The sequence below is a fragment of the Pelophylax lessonae genome (genome assembly GCF_965119305.1).
Source record: "Pelophylax lessonae genome assembly, chromosome: 12".
Classification (NCBI taxonomy): Eukaryota; Metazoa; Chordata; class Amphibia; order Anura; family Ranidae; genus Pelophylax; species Pelophylax lessonae.
The window spans coordinates 108,309,651-108,329,624 of record NC_138779.1 but is presented as its reverse complement, the minus strand read 5'-3'; the positions used below and the strand labels follow the sequence as shown (position 1 = coordinate 108,329,624).

At 40.6% G+C, this 19,974-nt stretch overlaps 1 protein-coding gene across 1 annotated transcript in view; it reads right to left on the bottom strand.

The window, feature by feature from the left end:
* Positions 1 to 19,974, bottom strand: part of PRKCG (protein kinase C gamma) — a 621,643-nt gene that overhangs the window by 361,356 nt on the left and 240,313 nt on the right. Inside the window, exon 3 of the mRNA XM_082273693.1 lies at positions 18,718 to 18,800. Within this exon, the coding sequence (XP_082129819.1) occupies positions 18,718 to 18,800 (83 nt within the window). The remainder of the gene's footprint in view (positions 1 to 18,717; positions 18,801 to 19,974) is intronic.

Genomic DNA, 19,974 nt, shown 5'->3' with positions numbered 1-19,974 from the left:
AGTTCCTTTATTTAGCGAGTAGTTTCATTTGCAGACAAGTGAAAAAATAATGCATAACAAGATCACATGAAAATACAGACATACAAAATCAGTGGCGATGCAATAAGGTCCGCACAGCATCAAAGATTACCAAAGAAAAGACAATATGTAAATCAAACAACTACCACCATGAAACCTGGAAGTCTAAGAGAGAGGTGTCAGGAAAGAGTCTCCAAAACATACAGATAAAGTGCAGCATAGGCATGCAACTTCAATCAAATCGATATTAAAGAAAACCGGGTCGTCAGAGAAACCCCAGAGGCCATTGTGACCCAGGCAGGGCCTACAACCAAAAGAAAAAATATAATGGCTGGATAACTATCAAGACTGCAAGGGATGCATCCCAGAACTTCATAAAGGGTATAAGGCAAGGTTTCCGATGGGACCAAACAAACTCCCTAAGGAGGGAATTTACATGTTTGAAGAAAACAGGAGGTAACTGCATAGAAAGGGCCTGCAAAAGAACCCTGGGCAAAATTGTCATCTCAAGGGCACTACAATGGCAAAACCAGGTAAAGTGAGCGAGTGCCAATGGAGTAAATCAGTACGCAACTGGGTCAATAGTGAATCAAAACTGGCTGTATAAAGGGAAACAGGGTCTGGAGTAATATTAATTCCCAAATAGCGAAGAGTCGCCCGCCCAATGTAAAAAGAAGTATGGACAAAGGTGGCTGATCTTAGCCCGATCCACCAAAATATTTAGAGCAGAGGACTTGGACAAGTTAATCTTGAAGTAGGGGAGAGCACCATTGGTGGGCACCATGGAGCAATTGCGGCAGAGACCATAACGGGTTAGTCAGGAAAAATATGAAATCATCCATGAAGGCGGCCACCTTATGGACACACCTTCTGGAATCCAAAAATGTCAGTATCTGCCCTTACAGCGCAGAGAAAGGGTTTTAGAGAAAGAATGAAGATTAAGGGGAACAGGGGGCAGCCCTGGCGGGTACCATTTGTGATCGTAAAAAAAGTCAGATCTCGTCTCATTAACCTTGATGGCGACAGAAGAGCAAGAATAGAGGGAAAAGATCCAGCTCAACATGGACTCCCCCCAATATACTCCTGGGTGGCATGTCTACGCATCTGTAGACAGCAGGAGAAGGGGATGATGAGAGGAATTACGACACGAATCGTATTGTCTTGAGATTCAAGCAGCGGGTACAAATCCTGCCTGATCTCTATGAATTAAACGAGGGATGTGGGGGAGTTGACTATTTGCCAAAATATTTGCGAATAACTTCAGATCTGCATTTAGGACAGCAATGTGGCGATAACTCCCACACTGAGTAAGATCTTTCCCCACCTTAGGGATCAAAGAGATGTATTCCCGTAGGATGCCCAGTGGCATAGGCTTCCCCGTGATTGCAGTTTTTAAGGAAGTTGGAAGTAAAGTATTTTAGAGTGAATGCAGAGAGCACTATTAGTATTTCTTTTTTATATCCTTTATGGGCACCAATTGAATTTTGACTACTGGAGCTGCTTTCTCTTAAATATTTGAGGCTCCGTTCACATGTCAGCATATGGTTCGCCCGCGATCCGGAGATTATTGCAAATCGCGGGACGCCTGTGCATTGCCCGTGATTTGCAATAGCCCCCCAAACGCTGAGCGATGTTGCCGCGATTTCCGCCTGCCGAATCGCGGTAACATCGCGCAAACAAAATCGCGGGACGCAATACGCTCCAAAGAAGCTCTTGTACTTTTTTGGAGCGTATTGCGTCCCGCAATTTTGTTTGCGCGATGCTACCGCGATTCGGCAGGTGGAAATCGCGGCAACATCGCTCAGTGTTTGGGGGGCTATTGCAAATCAACGGGCAATGCACAGGCGTCCCGCAATTTGCAATAATCTCCGGATCGCGGGCGGAACCGCGGCGGTTCTGCCCGCGATCCATACGCTGACATGTGAACGGAGCCTGAGAGTAACAGAGTACCTGTCACCTTGGTCTGATCCCGGCTCTTAAAAGGGAACAAGTGTGTTAAGACCTTGGTAATCCAAAGGTCCATCAGAAAATGTAAACAGTCAATTTCTGTCAATCTGGTGGTGGGGCTTCCCTTTATTTGCACTTGGGACTCCCAGTGGAGGTCTTTTGAATTGAAGATTGCACACACCATGTTGTGAAGTGGACTTATATGTTGATGAATGTTGCACTTTATTAGTTTGATGTAAACACCACAATCATATTTTCTCACTTTTAGAGATGTTTTTGTTTCAGATGCACTGGTCTAATTATATTCACTGTTGTAATAGCCCAGCACTTTTATGATTGTTAGTTTTGTGGAAAGTTGGTAATTTTCATTGCTGCCGCTGTTTGTTTCTAAGTGTATTTTTTATATTTATTTAAGTTATATATTCTACACACAATCTCATAGTTTTTCAGCATGTGTTATATTTATCATGCATATAGGTGAGCAAAAAGTCTTTGATTTGTTGTTGACGTTAAATAATGCAGCCTTGTCTCTCATGGATTACTTGAATTTCACTGTTTACTTGTATTCGCTCCCTGTCAGAGAAGAGGTCCCAGGCTGCATGAGCTCATTACTGCTAACAGACACTCAAAAACAGTTCTGTATCAAAGCTGGTTTCAGGATTAAAATGAAAGAAATGAAAGGAATGTTCACTGATAGTTTTACTCTCCTCCAGTCTAGATAGTACCAGTTAACATCAACCATGAGCTCAGAAAGTAGTTAGGTCTATAGCCGTGATAGATGTGAAAGCTTAATAATTTTAAAACATCTTAGATTGTATGAGACTTGTAAAAATATAAGTAACATTAGATATCCAACAATAATATATACTCTACATTCCAGTTTTAATGGGGATAACTACATAATGTTTATAGACTCTTAATTTATCTGAAAATTTAGCCACCAAACATTATATAATGCTACATATGATGTAAAACTGTTTTAAAAAAAAAAGTTTTTAAAACTGTATTTTACAGTAAATTATCAGTATTGTTGGGGGACATCCCAAATTAAAGTAAGCCTGAACTCCAAACATGTCCACAATCCACAACAGTTTCGGATCTCAGCAGAGCCTTTGTTAAGGACAATGAATCATGTACAAAAAGTCTTTGCTGGAGATTGCACTAATTTCAACTAATTTCCTCTAAACAGATTCCGGTAACCTTTTCAGAATTTACAAGTACCAATGTTCAGGATGTCTCATGTTTTGTGTCCCTTCCTTTGTGTAGTTCTTCTTGTACTCTTCAATCATGTATACACTTTTTTAGCCCATTTCTCCACCAATTTGTAGGTATTTTTTACTGTGATTTTCTAAAAATAATTTTTTTTAAACATTTTTGGGCTATTTGGCCTAATTATAACAATAAGCAAAGCCGGCCGGCTTTTATCTCAGCCCGTTTTTCCGGGTTGCATGGGTTGCGTGGTGACGTCAGCACGCCGGATCTGACGTGTTTCGTCATGCATCCCCAGGAAGACATCAGTTTGACGAAACGCGCTGACGTCACCACACAACCCGGAAGGGCAGGCTGAGATAGAAGCCGGCCGGCTTCGCTTATTGTTTTAAGCGCTTATCTTCATATTGAATGTAACTTTTCCTCTTTTTATATAATAGTGTTTTAACAATTCACACTATGGAGCAATATACTTTTCTTTTATAGTGATACCCTGAGCCATGCGGACTTATAAGACTGTCATTGGATCATTGCCATTGCTTTGAATGTTGCCTGCTGCCCTGTATGGTCTGTGGCACCCTGTCTGTCCTGATTGGTGTTCTCCTCCGGGTTGGATATCCTATTGGAATAGATATATTGATCCATATCTAGTGGCTGTATATTGGCTCAATACCGTTTTCCATCTGGTAAGCCTAATCGCATGTTGTGGTGATTGGAGCACTGCGGTGGAGGACAGCACGTTATTTATTCCTTATTTATTCGTTTATCACACCATTTCCCTATCACTATTCTGGGACTGTACTTTAATACAAGGACTTCATTTATTCACTTATACATATATTATTTATTTTTACACATTATTTTGATATATTTATTAGTACCACTGTCACTTTTAGCATGGCTTTTCTGTTTTGTTAGCTCATTTGGTGTTATCTCACTTCAAGCTGCAGCTTGTTTATTTATATCAGCGCGGTTTTACATTTGCCACACAGCCTTTAAACCGCTGGCAACAAAAGTGAGTACACCTCTAAATGAAAACGTCCAAATTGGGTCCAATTAGCCATTCCCCCCCCCTGGTGTCATGTGACTTCTTAGTGTTACAAGGTCTCAGGTGTGAATGGAGAGCAGGTATGTTACATTTGGTGTTATCACTCTCACTCTCTCATACTGGTCACTGGAAGTTCAACATGGCATCTCATGACAAAGAACTCTCTGAGGGTCTGAAAAAAAGAAATGTTGCTCTACATAAAGATGGCCTAAGCTATAAGAATATTGCCAAGATCCTGAAACTGAGCTGTTTGAAGTGAACATGTCCACATTGGGCCCAAAGTGTCAATATTTTGTGTGGCCACCATTATTTTCCAGGACTGCTTTAACCCTCTTGGGCATGGAGTTCACCAGAGCTTCACAGGTTCTCCTCCACTCCTCCTTGATGACATCACTGAGCTGGTGGATGTTAGAGACTTTGCGCTCCTCCACCTTCTGTTTGAGGAAGCCCCACAGATGCTCAATAGGGATTAGGTCTGGAGACGTGCTTGGCCAGTCCTTCACCTTTACCCTCAGCTTTTTAGCAAGGCAGTGGTCGTCTTGGAGATGTGTTTAGGGTTGTTATCCTGTTGCAATACCCAGTCTCAGAAGGGAGGGGAATCATGCTCTGCTTCAGTATGTAACAGTACATGTTGACATTCATGGTTCCCTCAATGAACTGTAACTCCCCAGTGCAGGCAGCACTCATGCAGCCCCAAACCAGGACACTCCCACCACCATGCTTGACTGTAGGCAAGACACACTTGTCTTTGTACTCCTCACCTGGTTGCCGCCACACACGCTTGACACCATCTAAACCAAATACATTTATCTTGGTCTCATCAGACCACAGGACATGGTTCCAGTAATCCATGTCCTTAGTCTGCTTGTCTTCAGCAAACTGTTTGCGGGCTTTCTTGTGCATCCTCTTTAGAAGAGGCTTCCTTCTGGGAGGACAGCCATGCAGACCAATTTGATGCAGTGTGTGGCATATGGTCTTAGCATTGACAGGCTGACCCCCCTCCACCCCTTCAACCTCTGCAGCAATGCTGGCAGCACTCATACCCCTATTTCCCAAAGACAACCTCTGGATATGATGCTGAGCACGTTCACTCAACTTCTATGGTCAAGCCCTGTTCTGAGTGGAACCTGTCCTGTTGGTCTTGGCCACCGTGCTGCAGCTCAGTTTCAGGATCTTGGCAATCTTCTTATAGCTTAGGCCATCTTTATGTAGAGCAACATTTCTTTTTTTCAGACCCTCAGAGAGTTCTTTGTCATGAGGTGCCATGTTGAACTTCCAGTGACCAGTATGAGAGAGTGAGAGTGATAACACCAAATGTAACACACCTGCTCCCCATTCACACCTGAGACCTTGTAACACTAACAAGTCACATGACACCAGGGGGGGGAATGGATAATTGGACCCAATTTGGACGTTTTCATTTAGGGGTGTACTCACTTATGTTGCCAGCAGTTTAGACATTATTGGCTGTGTGCTGAGTTATTTTGAAGGGACAGCAAATTTACACTGTTATACAAGCTGTAGACTCACTACTTTACATTCTAGCAAAGTGTCATTTCTTCAGTGTTGTGTGTGTGTGTGAGTGTGTGTTTGTGTGTAAATATAGGTATGAATGGGGAGCACGTGTGTTAAATTTGGTGTTATCACTCTCACTCTGGTCACTGGAAGTTCAGCATGGCACCTCATGGCAAAGAATTCTCTGAGGATCTGAAAAAAAGAATTGTTGCTCTACATAAAGATGGCCTAGGCTATAGGAAGATTGCCAAGACCCTGAAACTGAGCTGCAGCATGGTGGCCAAGACCATACAGTGGTTTAACAGGATAGCAAAGATTACTTGCACATTGCTTGCTGCACATTTTCACTGGCAAGTTGTACACTTGTTCTAGTCAACACTTCCAATTTGTAGCAAATTTGTGTGGCAAGTCTATAGCAAGAGCAAAATTGCAGCGGTGAATCTACAGCAAGAGCTCTGCAAGTCACAGTGACCCCTGTGGTGGGATGGCTATTGCACAACACAACTGAACCAAAACTTGCAGCAGACTTGCAGAATGTTTGCAAAGAAAGTTGCTCTGGAATCATACAATGCGGACTTGCGGCAATTGTGCAACAAACTTGTGAAGCCTGGCAAGTCTAGCAATAGCTTAGCAAGTCATTTTCAAACTTGCAGCACAATTGCTTGGTATCTGGGCTGTATACTATAAAGCTTAATTCTTTGTTTGGCTTTCTGATGTAAAAATGGACACCTTTAGAGTAACATAATAAATTGTTAATCGGTTATATAGTGCAATTAAGCACATGAAGCAGAACAGCAGTCTATATAATTCTCTTTCAAAATTGCTGGATTAAAAGCATGTTGAAGGTAGGGTTGGGCTACTCAGGTATTGAGTTAATGGAAAATTGATTTACCACTTTATGATCAAAACCTGTGTTCCCAAACTTTCTTTTAACAGACACCTAGTAACCATGTCAATTTATCTAAATCTACACCTATTAGGCCAAAATCAATTTTTACCATGCAACATTTAGGCATGCCTATTTATCATCTCAAGCAATTGGGAGGTATGTATTGAAAATGATATCCCTGTGCTTTTTCATTCTGTAAGTGTGTTTAATGTCAGGCTGAAAAACACTGTGTAAAGCAATATACTTGTAACTTCGACAGGCTGAGAGTGAATGGAGTGCTGTCCCTTCCTTTCTCAATCTAAATGCTTTTTTGTTGGTTATTTTAATTCAATAAAATTAACCAGATTCAGGTTGTGTTTGTTGAATGTAAAAATAGATAATTTTTTTCAAGTTTAGGTTTAACAAACAAAGCAAGATCTCCCCCCAAAAATTACCGTGCATGATACTGCTGTTAACATCATCCCGAATGCTTTGTTTTAAATGTTTTAGTGAAACACATGCAGCAATAATTATAGCAACAATGAAAATGATGGTGTTGTACACTCCAATGTGATTGTGGAATCACAGCATGGGTTTCATGCATTTTAAAGTTTAAAATTAGAAATGTCTTAGAAAAGCTGAAACCTATATATAGCAATATGGAGTTGTACCCTTCCACTTGGTCCCCCTTGTCATGCCATTTTCAAGTATTAAAAAACACTGGCATAGCACCTTATGCAAAATCTATTTATTTTTTTTCTTATTTGTACCTGCTATATCTAAATGGCCAATTTATTATGTTGATCTCTACATTAAAAAGTAACGGGACATAGGGAAAGGACCCAGCTTAAATTAATTTATAATCTAAAAGGTGGAGACATTAGACACAATTGGACACAATAGATACTGTAGGGCAGTGGTTCTCAACTTCGGTCCTCAGGACCCAGTAACAGGCCAGGTTTGCAAGATAACTGAAATACATCCCAGGTGATATAATTTGCTGCTCAGTGATTGCAGTACTCTAGTCTGCATCTCCCCGAGGTAATACTTAAAATCTGTCCTGTTAGTGGGTCCTAAGGACTGGAGTCGAGAACCACTGCTGTAGGGGATCAGAGGGGTGAACAGCCAGCTCAGAGATGGTCCAGTAAAATTAAAAGGTGCTTTTATTCAGCTTTAAGGCAAACAAACAGAAAAAACATTACAGGCTTGTCTTGAAAAACAGTCCCACACAGTAGTATAGTACAGGTTCTGCAGTAAACAGTCTTATGGGCACACTTCACAGCTCTAGCCAGGGCTACAGTCTTTCACAGAGGTTTTATTTCTCCCAGCAGGTCACATCCACAAGTTGAGCCTTCCACACAGCACCCTGGTGTCTCTCTCTCTCTCTCTCTCTCTCTCTCTCTCTCTCTCTCTCAGCATACAGTTCCACTGACACTTTCAGACCAGCTGATTAATAACCAGGTATAAAAAAAAAGTACTTGTCCTCTTCAATAAACCCTCTCTTAACTCTGTCCCAGGCTCACCCACTACATTACACAGTATTATTGCATGCACATTAATGCGCATTACAACCATGTTAGCTAGGAATAAGATTCAGGATCAAAACAAACCCAGCCAATTCCCTGTTCATGAACCTGCCAAACTATTGTGGCTATTCTAAAAACAAACGAATGCAACTTTATCAATGCTCCCATGATAGATGATTTGTATCTTTCAGTAAAAAAATCACTAAGTGGGACATTGTCTGGTCTTGAACCACAATACTGGTATCAGGGTCGACAGTATGTCCCCCTAAAGTATAATCACACTGGCTTTCTGAGGAAGGAGGTTAAACAATGTCATAGTTACTCACTACTTTTCTTCATTTTGAACAATACAATACCAGTTCCCCATGACGAATGCAGTCCCTGCTACCATCCGCCTGCCCATATTCACTCCTGCTGTAATGTAAACACAGCACCAGGAATCCTCGGGGACATCAATGGCCAAAATATGGTCATATTTATATTTGGTCATTGAAGTCACCTGGAATCCCCAGGTCTGTGTTTACATTACCACAGTGCTGGAGATCTGTCATTTAGGGACAGGAGTGTGGCAGGTTTGTGTCAGTGGGTACCGGGTTGGCGTGATTGACAAGGATAATATTGCTGAACGGCATTACATTATACACATTAAGTAGGGATGCACCGAATGTTCGGTGGCCGAACATTATTCGGCTGAAAATAGAAAAAATAGCACTTTCGGTGTTCGGCCGAATATGTCAAAAGGCCGAATAATTTTGTGCCGAACAATAGGGCTGAACGATAGTCGATATGATATCGACTATCGTTCTGTGGCCGTAGGCGATATTCATATCGCCGAGGTCACGATATTTACATAGGCAGGGGGAAGGGACTCGGAGGAGGACAGGAGGACTCACAGACTTCCGTGTTAGGCAGGGGAAGCTGGGACACTTCAGCGGTGAGCATACATACATTACTCACTCGTGCACTGCAGCCCGCCCCACACATTCAGTGAGTCTTAACTCTCCTCCCTAGTTTTTTCAATGGCACATTCAGGGAGTCAATCACGCCGTGATTAGCTGCACAGCGAACCAATCACGTGTGCCTGCACACCTGATTGGTTCCTCTGTGCCGCTACTCACCGCGTGATTGGCTTCCTGAATGTGCCATTGAAAAAACTAGGGAGGAAAGTAAGACTCACTGAATGTGTGGGGCGGACTGCAGTGCACGAGTGAGTAATGTATGTATGCGGCTGTGCTCCTTTCCAGGTTCCTACTAGTCCACCTCCAGCCTCCTACTACCACCACTATGAGAGACTGTCTGTCACTGTATAATCTGATCGAGTCCACACTGACACTGACTGACTGTCACTGAGTAATTGATGTTACCATATTAACCCTGACCTGCCCAGTGCCCTGTATCTGCAATTAAAATTTACAAGGCTGCCTGCATGCTTCCTGATTTCCATTACCAGCATCCTTCCCAATCCCTACAGTGTCACTAACATTAACCCTATGGTACAAGGCTGCAGTGTGCACTGAATCCCATTCCCTACAGTAACATTTAGGGAGAGAGAGAGACATGAGAGGACAAGAGAGAGAGAGAGAGACATGAGAGGACAAGAGAGAGAGAGTGAGAGGACAAGAGAGAGAGAGACATGAGAGGACAAGAGAGAGAGAGTGAGAGGACGAGAGAGAGAGAGACATGAGAGGACAAGAGAGAGAGAGTGAGAGGACAAGAGAGAGAGAGAGAGAGAGACATGAGAGGACAAGAGAGAGAGAGTGAGAGGAGAAGAGAGAGAGAGAGAGACACGAGAGGACAAGAGAGAGGACAAAAAATTGGCAAAATAAATGGAAAAAATGCGAAACACCACGTTCGGTATTCGGCCTTCGGCCAAGCATTTCATTATTATTCGGCTTCGGCCAAGAATTTCATTTCGGTGCATCCCTAACATTAAGAAATACCAAACTGGGATAAATAGCTTTTTGTTCCCTCTAAAATTCCATCCAGGCCCTTAACATGCAGCCTGAGTGGCAAAGAAAGAGAGGGAAAAGTGCATTTGCAACCCCTTCCTGGACCAGACTGGACGTATGATTAAAATATTGCAGAGGTACCTTGCAAGGGGAGATGAAAAGCCTCCCCACACATGCAGGGCACCCACAGTTGTCCCAATGCTGAGGGGCAAGGGTCTTTTCCCCACATTGGTTGTCTCAAGAAGAATGTTATAGTATAGTGTGGCCCTTGCGGACACCATTTGTAAAGCCTGTGCCACGTCATAATTAATAAATATAAAGAAAGTTTGCTATTGCTAGAGACATTTACTTTCCCGGCACAACAATTAACACTAATGTCGTAAAAAATTGTATTTTTATTAGAAATTAATTAAAAGAATTCGAAAATATAACAAAAAGTATGTCTGAATATTTTGCAATCAAATCATTGTTTAAAAACAGATCATACCATCACAGTTATAAAGTGTGGAAAACCCTCGGTCACCACTAGGGTGTATAGATACCATAAAGACCTAATGATTATAAGCAGGTCATAATAGGTGCCAGTATGTATCCGGTGATGAGGGAACCACAGCAGAATTGGTTTTCTCTACATGTTTCACGTTTTTAATATAACACTTCTTCAGGAGAGTGTAGAAAGTTAGAGTACAATGTAAGATCTGAAGAGAACAAAGGAACAGTGCATGAGTTACATACAATATATCCTTGGTTTATGAATCCCACAATAAATTGCAGTTCGTTCAAAAGAGACAATATGTCCATATTGGTTTAGTATCAGCAAATATGTTAAGACAATGAATGGAAAGTTGCTTACCAATACATGATGTGTAAATACCAATGACAACAGGTCCCAATGTAGACCCAGATTAAACTGTTTGCATTGCAGCGCTGGATAACCGAACGCCCAAGCTATAAGTAGATAGAGGTGGGAGGATACTTAAAAAAGAATTGTATTTATATTGGAAATACAATTCTTTTTTGTTATTGGGATACTGGGAGGGGAATTATGGCAGAATATGGAAGCCTCCTTTATAATAGTTATTCCCAGATATCTGCCCCCCCCCCCCAGGGGAATGAACACAGGGGTACATTAGTACTTTAGTACCCCTAACTCACTCCCATATAGCATTAAATGTAAATAAACATAAATTCATCCCTTTAACCGCTTGACAATTTACTGCGGCGGTCAGCCCCTCACAGGCAAAGCGACGTAGGGCTACGTCGCTAGCCTGTGAGGGTCTAGGGAGCTAAAGCCCACTGTTGGCTGATGTTACTGAGCTGCGCTAGTCTCCGTATGTATCCCGACAATAAATTACAGTTTTATATCTTTATGTTTGAAGCCTGAAATGTGGCAAAAGGTCGCAAAGTTCAAGGGGGCCGAATACTTTCGCAAGGCACTGTATATGCAATTCAACGCTGGTTATCCATCTGCCTGTGGTAAGTAGGGAACCACAAGGGGGAGCACCAGCACTTTAATTCAAGAAAGTGGAGCACTACAGCACTTTGATTATCTGCACTGAAGGACTGTTCTGATATTTGCACTTAAGGACTCTTTATACATTTTTTATATTTATTTATTAAGTATATTATTTATTCACCATTGCACAAGGAGTTGATTTGCATTATCCACTGATTGTCGTTGATTACTGGATTATTATTGATTACTTTGCACATATACCATTTGCACTGTGAATTGATATTTTAAGGTAGCAGCGCTGATCATCTGTTGTTCATTTATCACTTTAAAGACACTAGCACTTTATTGTTCAGCAGCAGCTACAACTGCATATATATATATATACTAGCACATTATTTATATTTTCCCTATTTACCATAAGCGTGAGGCCTTCCCCCCCGTTTCCATTAGCAAGCAATGCCAAGCTGCGGTTTCAAAAGTGAGCACAATCTTTTCTTGTATTAAAAAAGGTATGGACTGCAGAGAGAGAGATACTCTTTTGCCCCTGTACAAATTATTAGTAAGACCTCATCTGGAATATGCAGTTCAGTTTTGGGCACCAGTTCAGAAAAAGTATATCGGGGAACTAGAGAAAGTGCAGAGAAGGGCAACCAATTTGATAAGAAGCATGAAGAAGCTCAGCTATGGAGGAAATATTAGCTGAACTGAATTTATTCTCTCCTCAGAAGAGGAGATTAAGTGGGGATATGATCAACATGTATAAATACATATAAGTGGTCCATATAGTGAACTTGGTGTAGAGTTCCCTTTAAGTTCATCACGTAGGACAAGGGGATACTCTTTACATCTGGAGGAAAAGAGATTTAGAGCCGGTTCACATACAGGCGACCCGACTTGCCGGGGCGACCTGTGAAGTCGCAGTGCACAGCGCGCACCGCGACCTAGGAGAGACATGCACGGACTTCATATCATTGAAGTCAACGCAGGTCGCTCCAGGTCGCCCCAAAGTAGTACAGGACCCTTTTTCTAAGTCGGAGCGACTTGTGTCGCTCCTATTAGAACGGGTCTTGTGCTAATCTATGGCAGGCGACCCACGGCGACTTGTCAGGCGACCAAGTCGCCTGACAAGTCCCCCCAGTGTGAACCGACTCTTAGTCTCCAAATACGGAATGGCTTCTTCACAATGAGAGCTGTGAAGATGTGGAAAAGACCCCCTCAAGAGCTGGTTCTGGATACTAATATTTATATATATTTAGTGCAAACAAGTGACCAAGGTTCTGGACCATGAATTCTAAAAGATTATTTATTAAGCCTTAGCTAAAACTTACAAGGATGTCTTGGAGTAGAGGAGGTGATATACCAACGAGTTTCTTCCTCCCGCCTCCCCCCTTCCCTTTTTTTCATCTCTTTTTTCTCTCTTTCTCCTTCAACTGCTCTCTCCGTCCATGACCTTTGGTGATTAGCCGTACTCAGATTTGTATCTTGCCATCTGATCATGCCTTTCAACTCAGATGTGACCCATTCAAAAAATTAGGTCAAGCCCAGATGGCTTCCTGGCGCAGTATTATAAAACATTTTCAGAGCTCCTGGCCCCAGGCTTTCTTAAGGCCTTCAATTCATTGTCCACTAATCCTTGCACTTTGGAGAGCCTCCTTGAGGCTTATATCTCAGTTATCCCTAAAGAAGTTAAAGAACCTACCAATGTTGCCAACTATGACCCGATTTCCCTCCCTAATGCGGATGTCAAGCTGTTCTCTAAGATCTTGGTGACCCGCTTGTCCTGTCATGTGCTAGCTTGGGTCATTTAAGATCAAGTGGGGTTTGTCCCTGACAGAGAGGCCAGGGACAATACTATTACAGCCTTAAACTTACAACATTGGCTTACCTCTAACCAGCAGAATGGCTTCTTTCTTGTGATGGATGCAGAGAAGGCATCCAATATAGTGGCCTGGAACTATATGAATGCAGTTTTAGGAGTTAGGAGCTCTGGGGCTTAGGACATGTATGAGAGCTTTCATCTTGTCCTTATATGCCAACCCTAGAGCCAATGTCTACCTGTCAATCGCCTTCCCCATCTATACCAGGACAAGACAAGGGTGTCCTCTCTCCCCCTTGCTCTACATCCTCTTGCTGGAACCCCTCCTCTGCTGGATTCGGACTCACCCCGATATTAAAGCAGTAGGGGTTTGAAAATGGGAATACAAGATCGCAGCTTATGTGGAGGTTGTCTTCCTCTCCGCTGACGTCCTTACCTAATCTTACAAAAGTCCTTGACCACTTTAAACTCCTTTTTAAATTTGAAAATGACCTACTCCAAGTCTTTTGCATTGAATGTCTCACTACCAAGAGAGCTAGCCAAGCGATCCCAGACTAAACTCCCCTTTCAATGGAAAACAGACGCCATCGCCTACCTAGGTATATAACTTCCTGCAGATTTGACAGAACTCTACAGTATAAATTTTTCAATGGAATTACAAACCATACGCCGGGATCTCCAAAGGTGGGATGCATCCTGGTGCGCATCTCTCTTAAAGATAATGGTCCTCCCACACTTACTTTATAAGCTACAGACTGTACCAATCCGCTTGCCACCTTCCTTTTTTGAATTGTACAAATCCACATGTAGGGCTTTTCTATGGTGCAAAAAGCTGCACGGATAGGTTGGTCGAAACCCGTGATGCCTAAGTCTAGTGGCAGAATTGGTCTCCCTGACTTGCCACATTACCTATATAATTTATGCCATAAATAGTGGGTGTTTACCAAGGCACCTACAGTTTTTGAGTCACTCTGCTCCCGGTCCCCCCCCCCCCCCCCAGAGTCACGTGATCTAAGTGCTTTATGCTGCCATGTTTGAAGATTCACCTACTATTTTACGCTCTGATCATACATTCTGGGATGCTGCACTGCACAGAGATAGATGAGGCTAGCTGGGAGCGTATCCACCTATATATTCATAAGTGCTCCCTGAACGTCTCTACTCAAGAAATCAGATATAAACTGAAACTGCTGTAGTATAGAACACTGGATCTGCTTCATAAACTTGCCCCTTCTGTTCCAGATCGTGCTGGAGATGTGGCAAAGAGACAGACCCTTTCTACCATATTTGGTGGGCCTGCCCACTAATCCAGTCTTTTTAGCGTAAGGTGCATGACACAACAATAGCAGAGATGAGGAGCTGATCTATACCACTTTTGATAAAATTTCCAAATACTCTGATATCTGAGAAGCCTGGACAACTTTTTTAGGCTCTCATTCATATCAGGAGCTACAACAGAATACCAATTGATATCTGGTTGCAATTAAACGACTTTGGACTTTACAAGTCTAACCTGAATCTCGCCTCTGGTCTGATATAACTACGAATACTCATCAAAAATAGATGGGAGAGGGCAGTTGGTGATGATTCATTATCTTTTGTTTGCTTCCCCCCTTCCCTCCCCCCCTATTTTTTTTCTCTCTTTTCTATGGACTTATAGTTTGGCTCTGGGTGTGGATGGAAGGGATAAGAAAGGTTTGAGATAGCCACCTACTATTTTCATGTTCTTTATTACCCGTAGACCAACCTTCCTATTTATAACCTATATGCTTTCAAATAGTGGTTATTAATCGGTTATCTCAGGAAATGTTTCGAGTAGTATGGGTCAATATTAGTAATAGTTGTACTGTATATCATGTCTTCATAGTTTTATACCCCTACCTCTTGGTAGGTACTGTTGAATTGCTGAATTTTTCCTTGGTTTGTCATCTTTCATTTACATGATGGTGCAATGTATTTGGAGCTTTATTTGTTGTATTTTTCCTAAAAATGTAATCAAATTTTATGCAGCAAAAAGACATAACAGCTGCATGGGCCAATTTATTAGGATCAATCTAACTAGAGGGGCAAATCGTAACCGCTTCACAAACAATTGGGCAAAAAAAAAAAAAAAAAAATATATATATATATATATATATATATATATATATATATATATATATATATACGGTATATAATCAAATAATTGAAAATTAAAAATAAATATAAAAATAAATGTTCAGAGAGAGAGAGAGAAAAAAATGTTAAAAACATCCACGTGAGATAAACAAACAAGCGGCCACCACCAGCCAACTCGAAGTGCAAGGACACAAAGAGGATAACTGAAAAACATTACTGGATGATCATATTGAGAGAAAATTGTATCATTTAAAAAACATTGTTACAAAAATTTTTTGTTTATGGTAATTGGGTGCACTAGGAAATCACAAATACAATAAACAAAAAACTCTGCAGCAATCTAGATATTAATTATAAATATAATAACTACAATTTGGCATCAGTAGTATCAAATGACACAAAGATCCATAACATAAAATGAAACCAAAGGAATGTCCTCAAATTCCTATCACTAACGTCAAATAAGGGACAACCACCCGTAATAAATTAAGTTAATATGATAGAATAAATTACCTAAAAAATATACACATAATGACAAACGAAACTGCGCCCTGATGGCTTATAATAGAATGGTATGAATTTTGAGCTCTTAATTAAGCCATTTGAGCCCTTTAAGTGTGAAAATCCATAAGGTTTCACTTTGACACAGTCTCTGAAACCTTTCAGCAAATGGGATATCACTGGGTATTTGTTCAATAACCCAGACACGGAGATCATCCGTTAACTGACCATGATGAAGAGTGAAGTGTCTGGGGACACGATGTTCCACATCTCCATCTTCAATTAGTCTCTGGTGGTCCCCGAATCTAGCCCTCACTGTGCGGATGGTGTGACTCACATAAAGGAGACCACAAGGGCACCTAAGACCATAATCCACAAATTCAGTTTTGCATGTAAAGAATGTTTGGATTGAATATTCTTTTATTGCTTAGATTGTACTGTTTTTCGGTTCCTATTGGAGACTGTGCCAACTAAGCTTTCAGCTTGGGCCTTATCCACTATGTCCTCGTCATAACCTTTTTAACCTTTTTCTAAGAATTTTGTTTTGAGTGTGGCTCCTTGTGTATTTTGATTCTTGTCATAAGTACAATTTCTCCTTAACCTTGTATGTTTCCCTTTTGGAAGATTTTGGATCCATTTTGGATGGTGACAACTACCTAAATTGAGATAAGAGTTCCTGACAGTGGGTTTGATGTGTGTTCTAGATTGTATTGTTCTTGTGGCATAGCTCGAGGTCAAAAAATATCAAAGTGTATTGGTCACAAACATGAGTGAAAGTCAAACCCATATTGTTGTCATTACAATACTGTGAGAAGACCTCAACCACCTGAAGGGAGCCATCCCAGATGATCACTATGTCATCTATGTACCTTCCGAAATAAACCAGCTGCCTGGCAAAGGGGTTGTTCCTCAAGATAAAGGACTCCTCCTACCAAAACATGGTGAGGTTGGCATAACTGGGAGCAAAGGATGCACCCATGGCGGTGCCCTGTATCTGGAGGAAGAATTCACCTAGGAAGGTAAAGTAATTGTGCTCCAGACAATAACGAGTGCTGTCTAAAATGAAACTCATCTGGGTGCAATGTAACTCAGACCTAGAACACAGAAAATTGCACATCCAACGAAACCCACAGGTAGGACTCCTCCCAGATGTATTTTTTCCAATATTTCCAATAAATGAGAGGAATCAGAAATGAACGAAGGGAGGGCTTGTACAATGGATTGACGGAATAAATCTATATAAGTGGAAAGAACATGAGTGAAGCTCTCCATTGAGGCTAAGATTGGCCTCATAGGGGGATGTAGAGTGCCTTTGAGAATTTTTGGTATAATTTAAAAGTACGGAGTCTGGAAATTATCCTTTAACAGAAAATCATACTTTTTTAATAAATACTTTATTGTGTTTGGCTGTGTCCATAAGAGATTTAAGCTCCAATATGTAGTGGCCTAAGAGATCTTTAGATAGTCTGCAATAAGTAACAGGGTCTTTTAGTAATCAGTGGGCCTCTGCTACATATTCAGGTCTGTCCAATACCACAATACCTCGCCCTTTGTCAGCTTGTTTGGTTATTATTTGGTCATTGGTGGTCAGGCTGTCTAGGGCTTTACCTTCAGATGGAGTGAGGTTATGATGCTGATATTTTGTTGCATTAGAATGGGAGCACAATGTTATGATATCATCATAGACCAACTGGTAAAATGTTTCTATGAAGGATCCCTTGGTCTGAGTGGGATAAAAAACGGATTTATTCTTCAGATCAATTTGTATTATGTCAGGAACAATGTATGATGGAGTGATATCCTCTTGGTCGTAGTTATCAGACCAGAGAGATTGCGGGTCTTCTAAGGCTTGTAAGTCTTGCATATCAAACTGTGCTCAGTAGGGGGATGAGGAGAACTAAAAGGAATATTGCATACTGTCTTGTTACTGAAGAATCTTTTGAGAGTTTACGGGTAAATTTATTTAAATCCCGAAAAAGAGTAAATGTGTTTGGGAAATGAGATGACGAAAAATGAAGGCTCTTTTTGAGTACAGAGATTTATTAGGGTTTTTTTTTTTTTTGCCTTCCTCTGGATCACGTTTGGGTATTGGAGAGTGTATATGGAGTATTTAAATTTTTGTGTATTATTTTTTTTTTCTCTGTTGGTTGAACTGCATGGACTTGTGTCTTTTTTTCAACCAGATGAATTGGGTAACTGTGTGTTACAGATGTGCATAGTACTTCGTTGCATGTTGTGGTAACACGTGTGTTACTGCAATGCATTTTATTTGCAGGTTTATGACATTCAGACTTTATATAACAAGGGATTGAGGTGTATTTCATTCTATTTTAGAATGTTGGTTTTGATTTTGTTTACTGTCATTCAAAGACTCACACATAGGCCACGCTTTATTTATATAGTTGAATTGTATTCCTGGAATGGTGAAGGTTAATGAGCTAATCTCTATTTGTCTGCACGTCTAATAATGAATTCCCGTGTGCCAGATGGTTTTAAATGCCTTACTGACCTCTTCAGCACACAAATTGTTAATGCATATTCAGTATTCCAAAAAAAAATCTGGTTTTACTTTTAAGTGACTAGTTAATATCAGATGATTATCATTTCACCACAGCTTTTATCAGTTATGCTCACATCAGATTATAATTGCATGCATAATAATATATAGACATATTCTTTAGATGAAGTGTTTAGGCTTGCAATTACAATAAAGGAGCTAGAGTCAGTGAATTCACACGGTACTTACATCTGCTTGTGGTCCTTTACCGGCACCAGGGCATTCAAAGGTGACAAATTCATGGCATCTTTTATGAACTACAAAGCTGCAAACTGTAAAGAAAAATAAATTGAGAAAAGAGTTAAGAGAAAAAATAATTAGGAAGAAATATTGAAACATCATTTTACAGAGGTATAACAAGGTTTTCAGGACCACAATGCAATAACAAGTTTTAGCTTCCTTGGGCATGATGACATCCCCACCCCTTTTGTATTACATCACCACACATAAAAATACAACTTATGTTTTTTCAAAGTGTACTGTAGTGGTTTTCTTTTTTTTTCTTTTTTCTTTTTGTTTGGTTTTCATTTTTGCTGCCTGTGACTTATTGAGGAGAATTCTCCTCAATTTATGTTACAAAGGAACAAAACAGGAAGTGAGAAGTGATATCTGTGAAAAAGAGGAAATCCCCTTGGGTTCTTTCTAGCTATCACTAGAACAGATGTCCCCACCCCTCACCTTCTGTTGTGTTGGCACAATAAAATTTTTGAATTACTATCAGTTTTTCTTCCAGGCGTTACCAATAGGGTTGCGCAAATATGCTCGGGTTAGATTTACTAAGGTTTTGGTGAACGCTGTTTGAAAACTGACAAACCCCAATAGTGGCAAATCTTTTTAAAGTCTATGAGGAGCCAAATTCAAATAGTAAACTCTGGGCTTTTTAGGGCTAAATGGCAAGCCACTATATATAAAAAAAAAAAAAAAGCACGAGGGGTTGGGCACTGTCATAGGAAATATGCAACAATGCTAAACAAAATTGTAAAAAAAATACCAAACAAAGGTGAAGGGGGGGGGGATCGTTTAAGGAAAATTTAAGGATAAAACTAACAATACAAAAATCCTTTAACTCTTTTTCACCCATGTTCCACTTTTCAAATCAGTTGGCCAGATTATTTTTGCTATTTTTCCATTGCTTTTTTATTTTTCGCCTATAGTTTTCAGATTTTTTAAAAGACCCCCCAAACCATATATTTTCTGGAAGCATATGACTAGTAGAAAAAATTTGACATGCTACAGAATTTTAAGGACCCCGATAATTGCGCAAATGTTTATCAAAAAATTATTTCCACTAAAAATACACTAAAATCATTATTGGCAGATACAAACACATCAACATTTTACAAATGTCCTACTAAATGTAAAAGCATAACCTGTATTGAGTTAATTAGTAACAAAATTTGTAAATTTTAAATTGCGCCTTTTTTGTTAACTGGTGAAAATCGAACA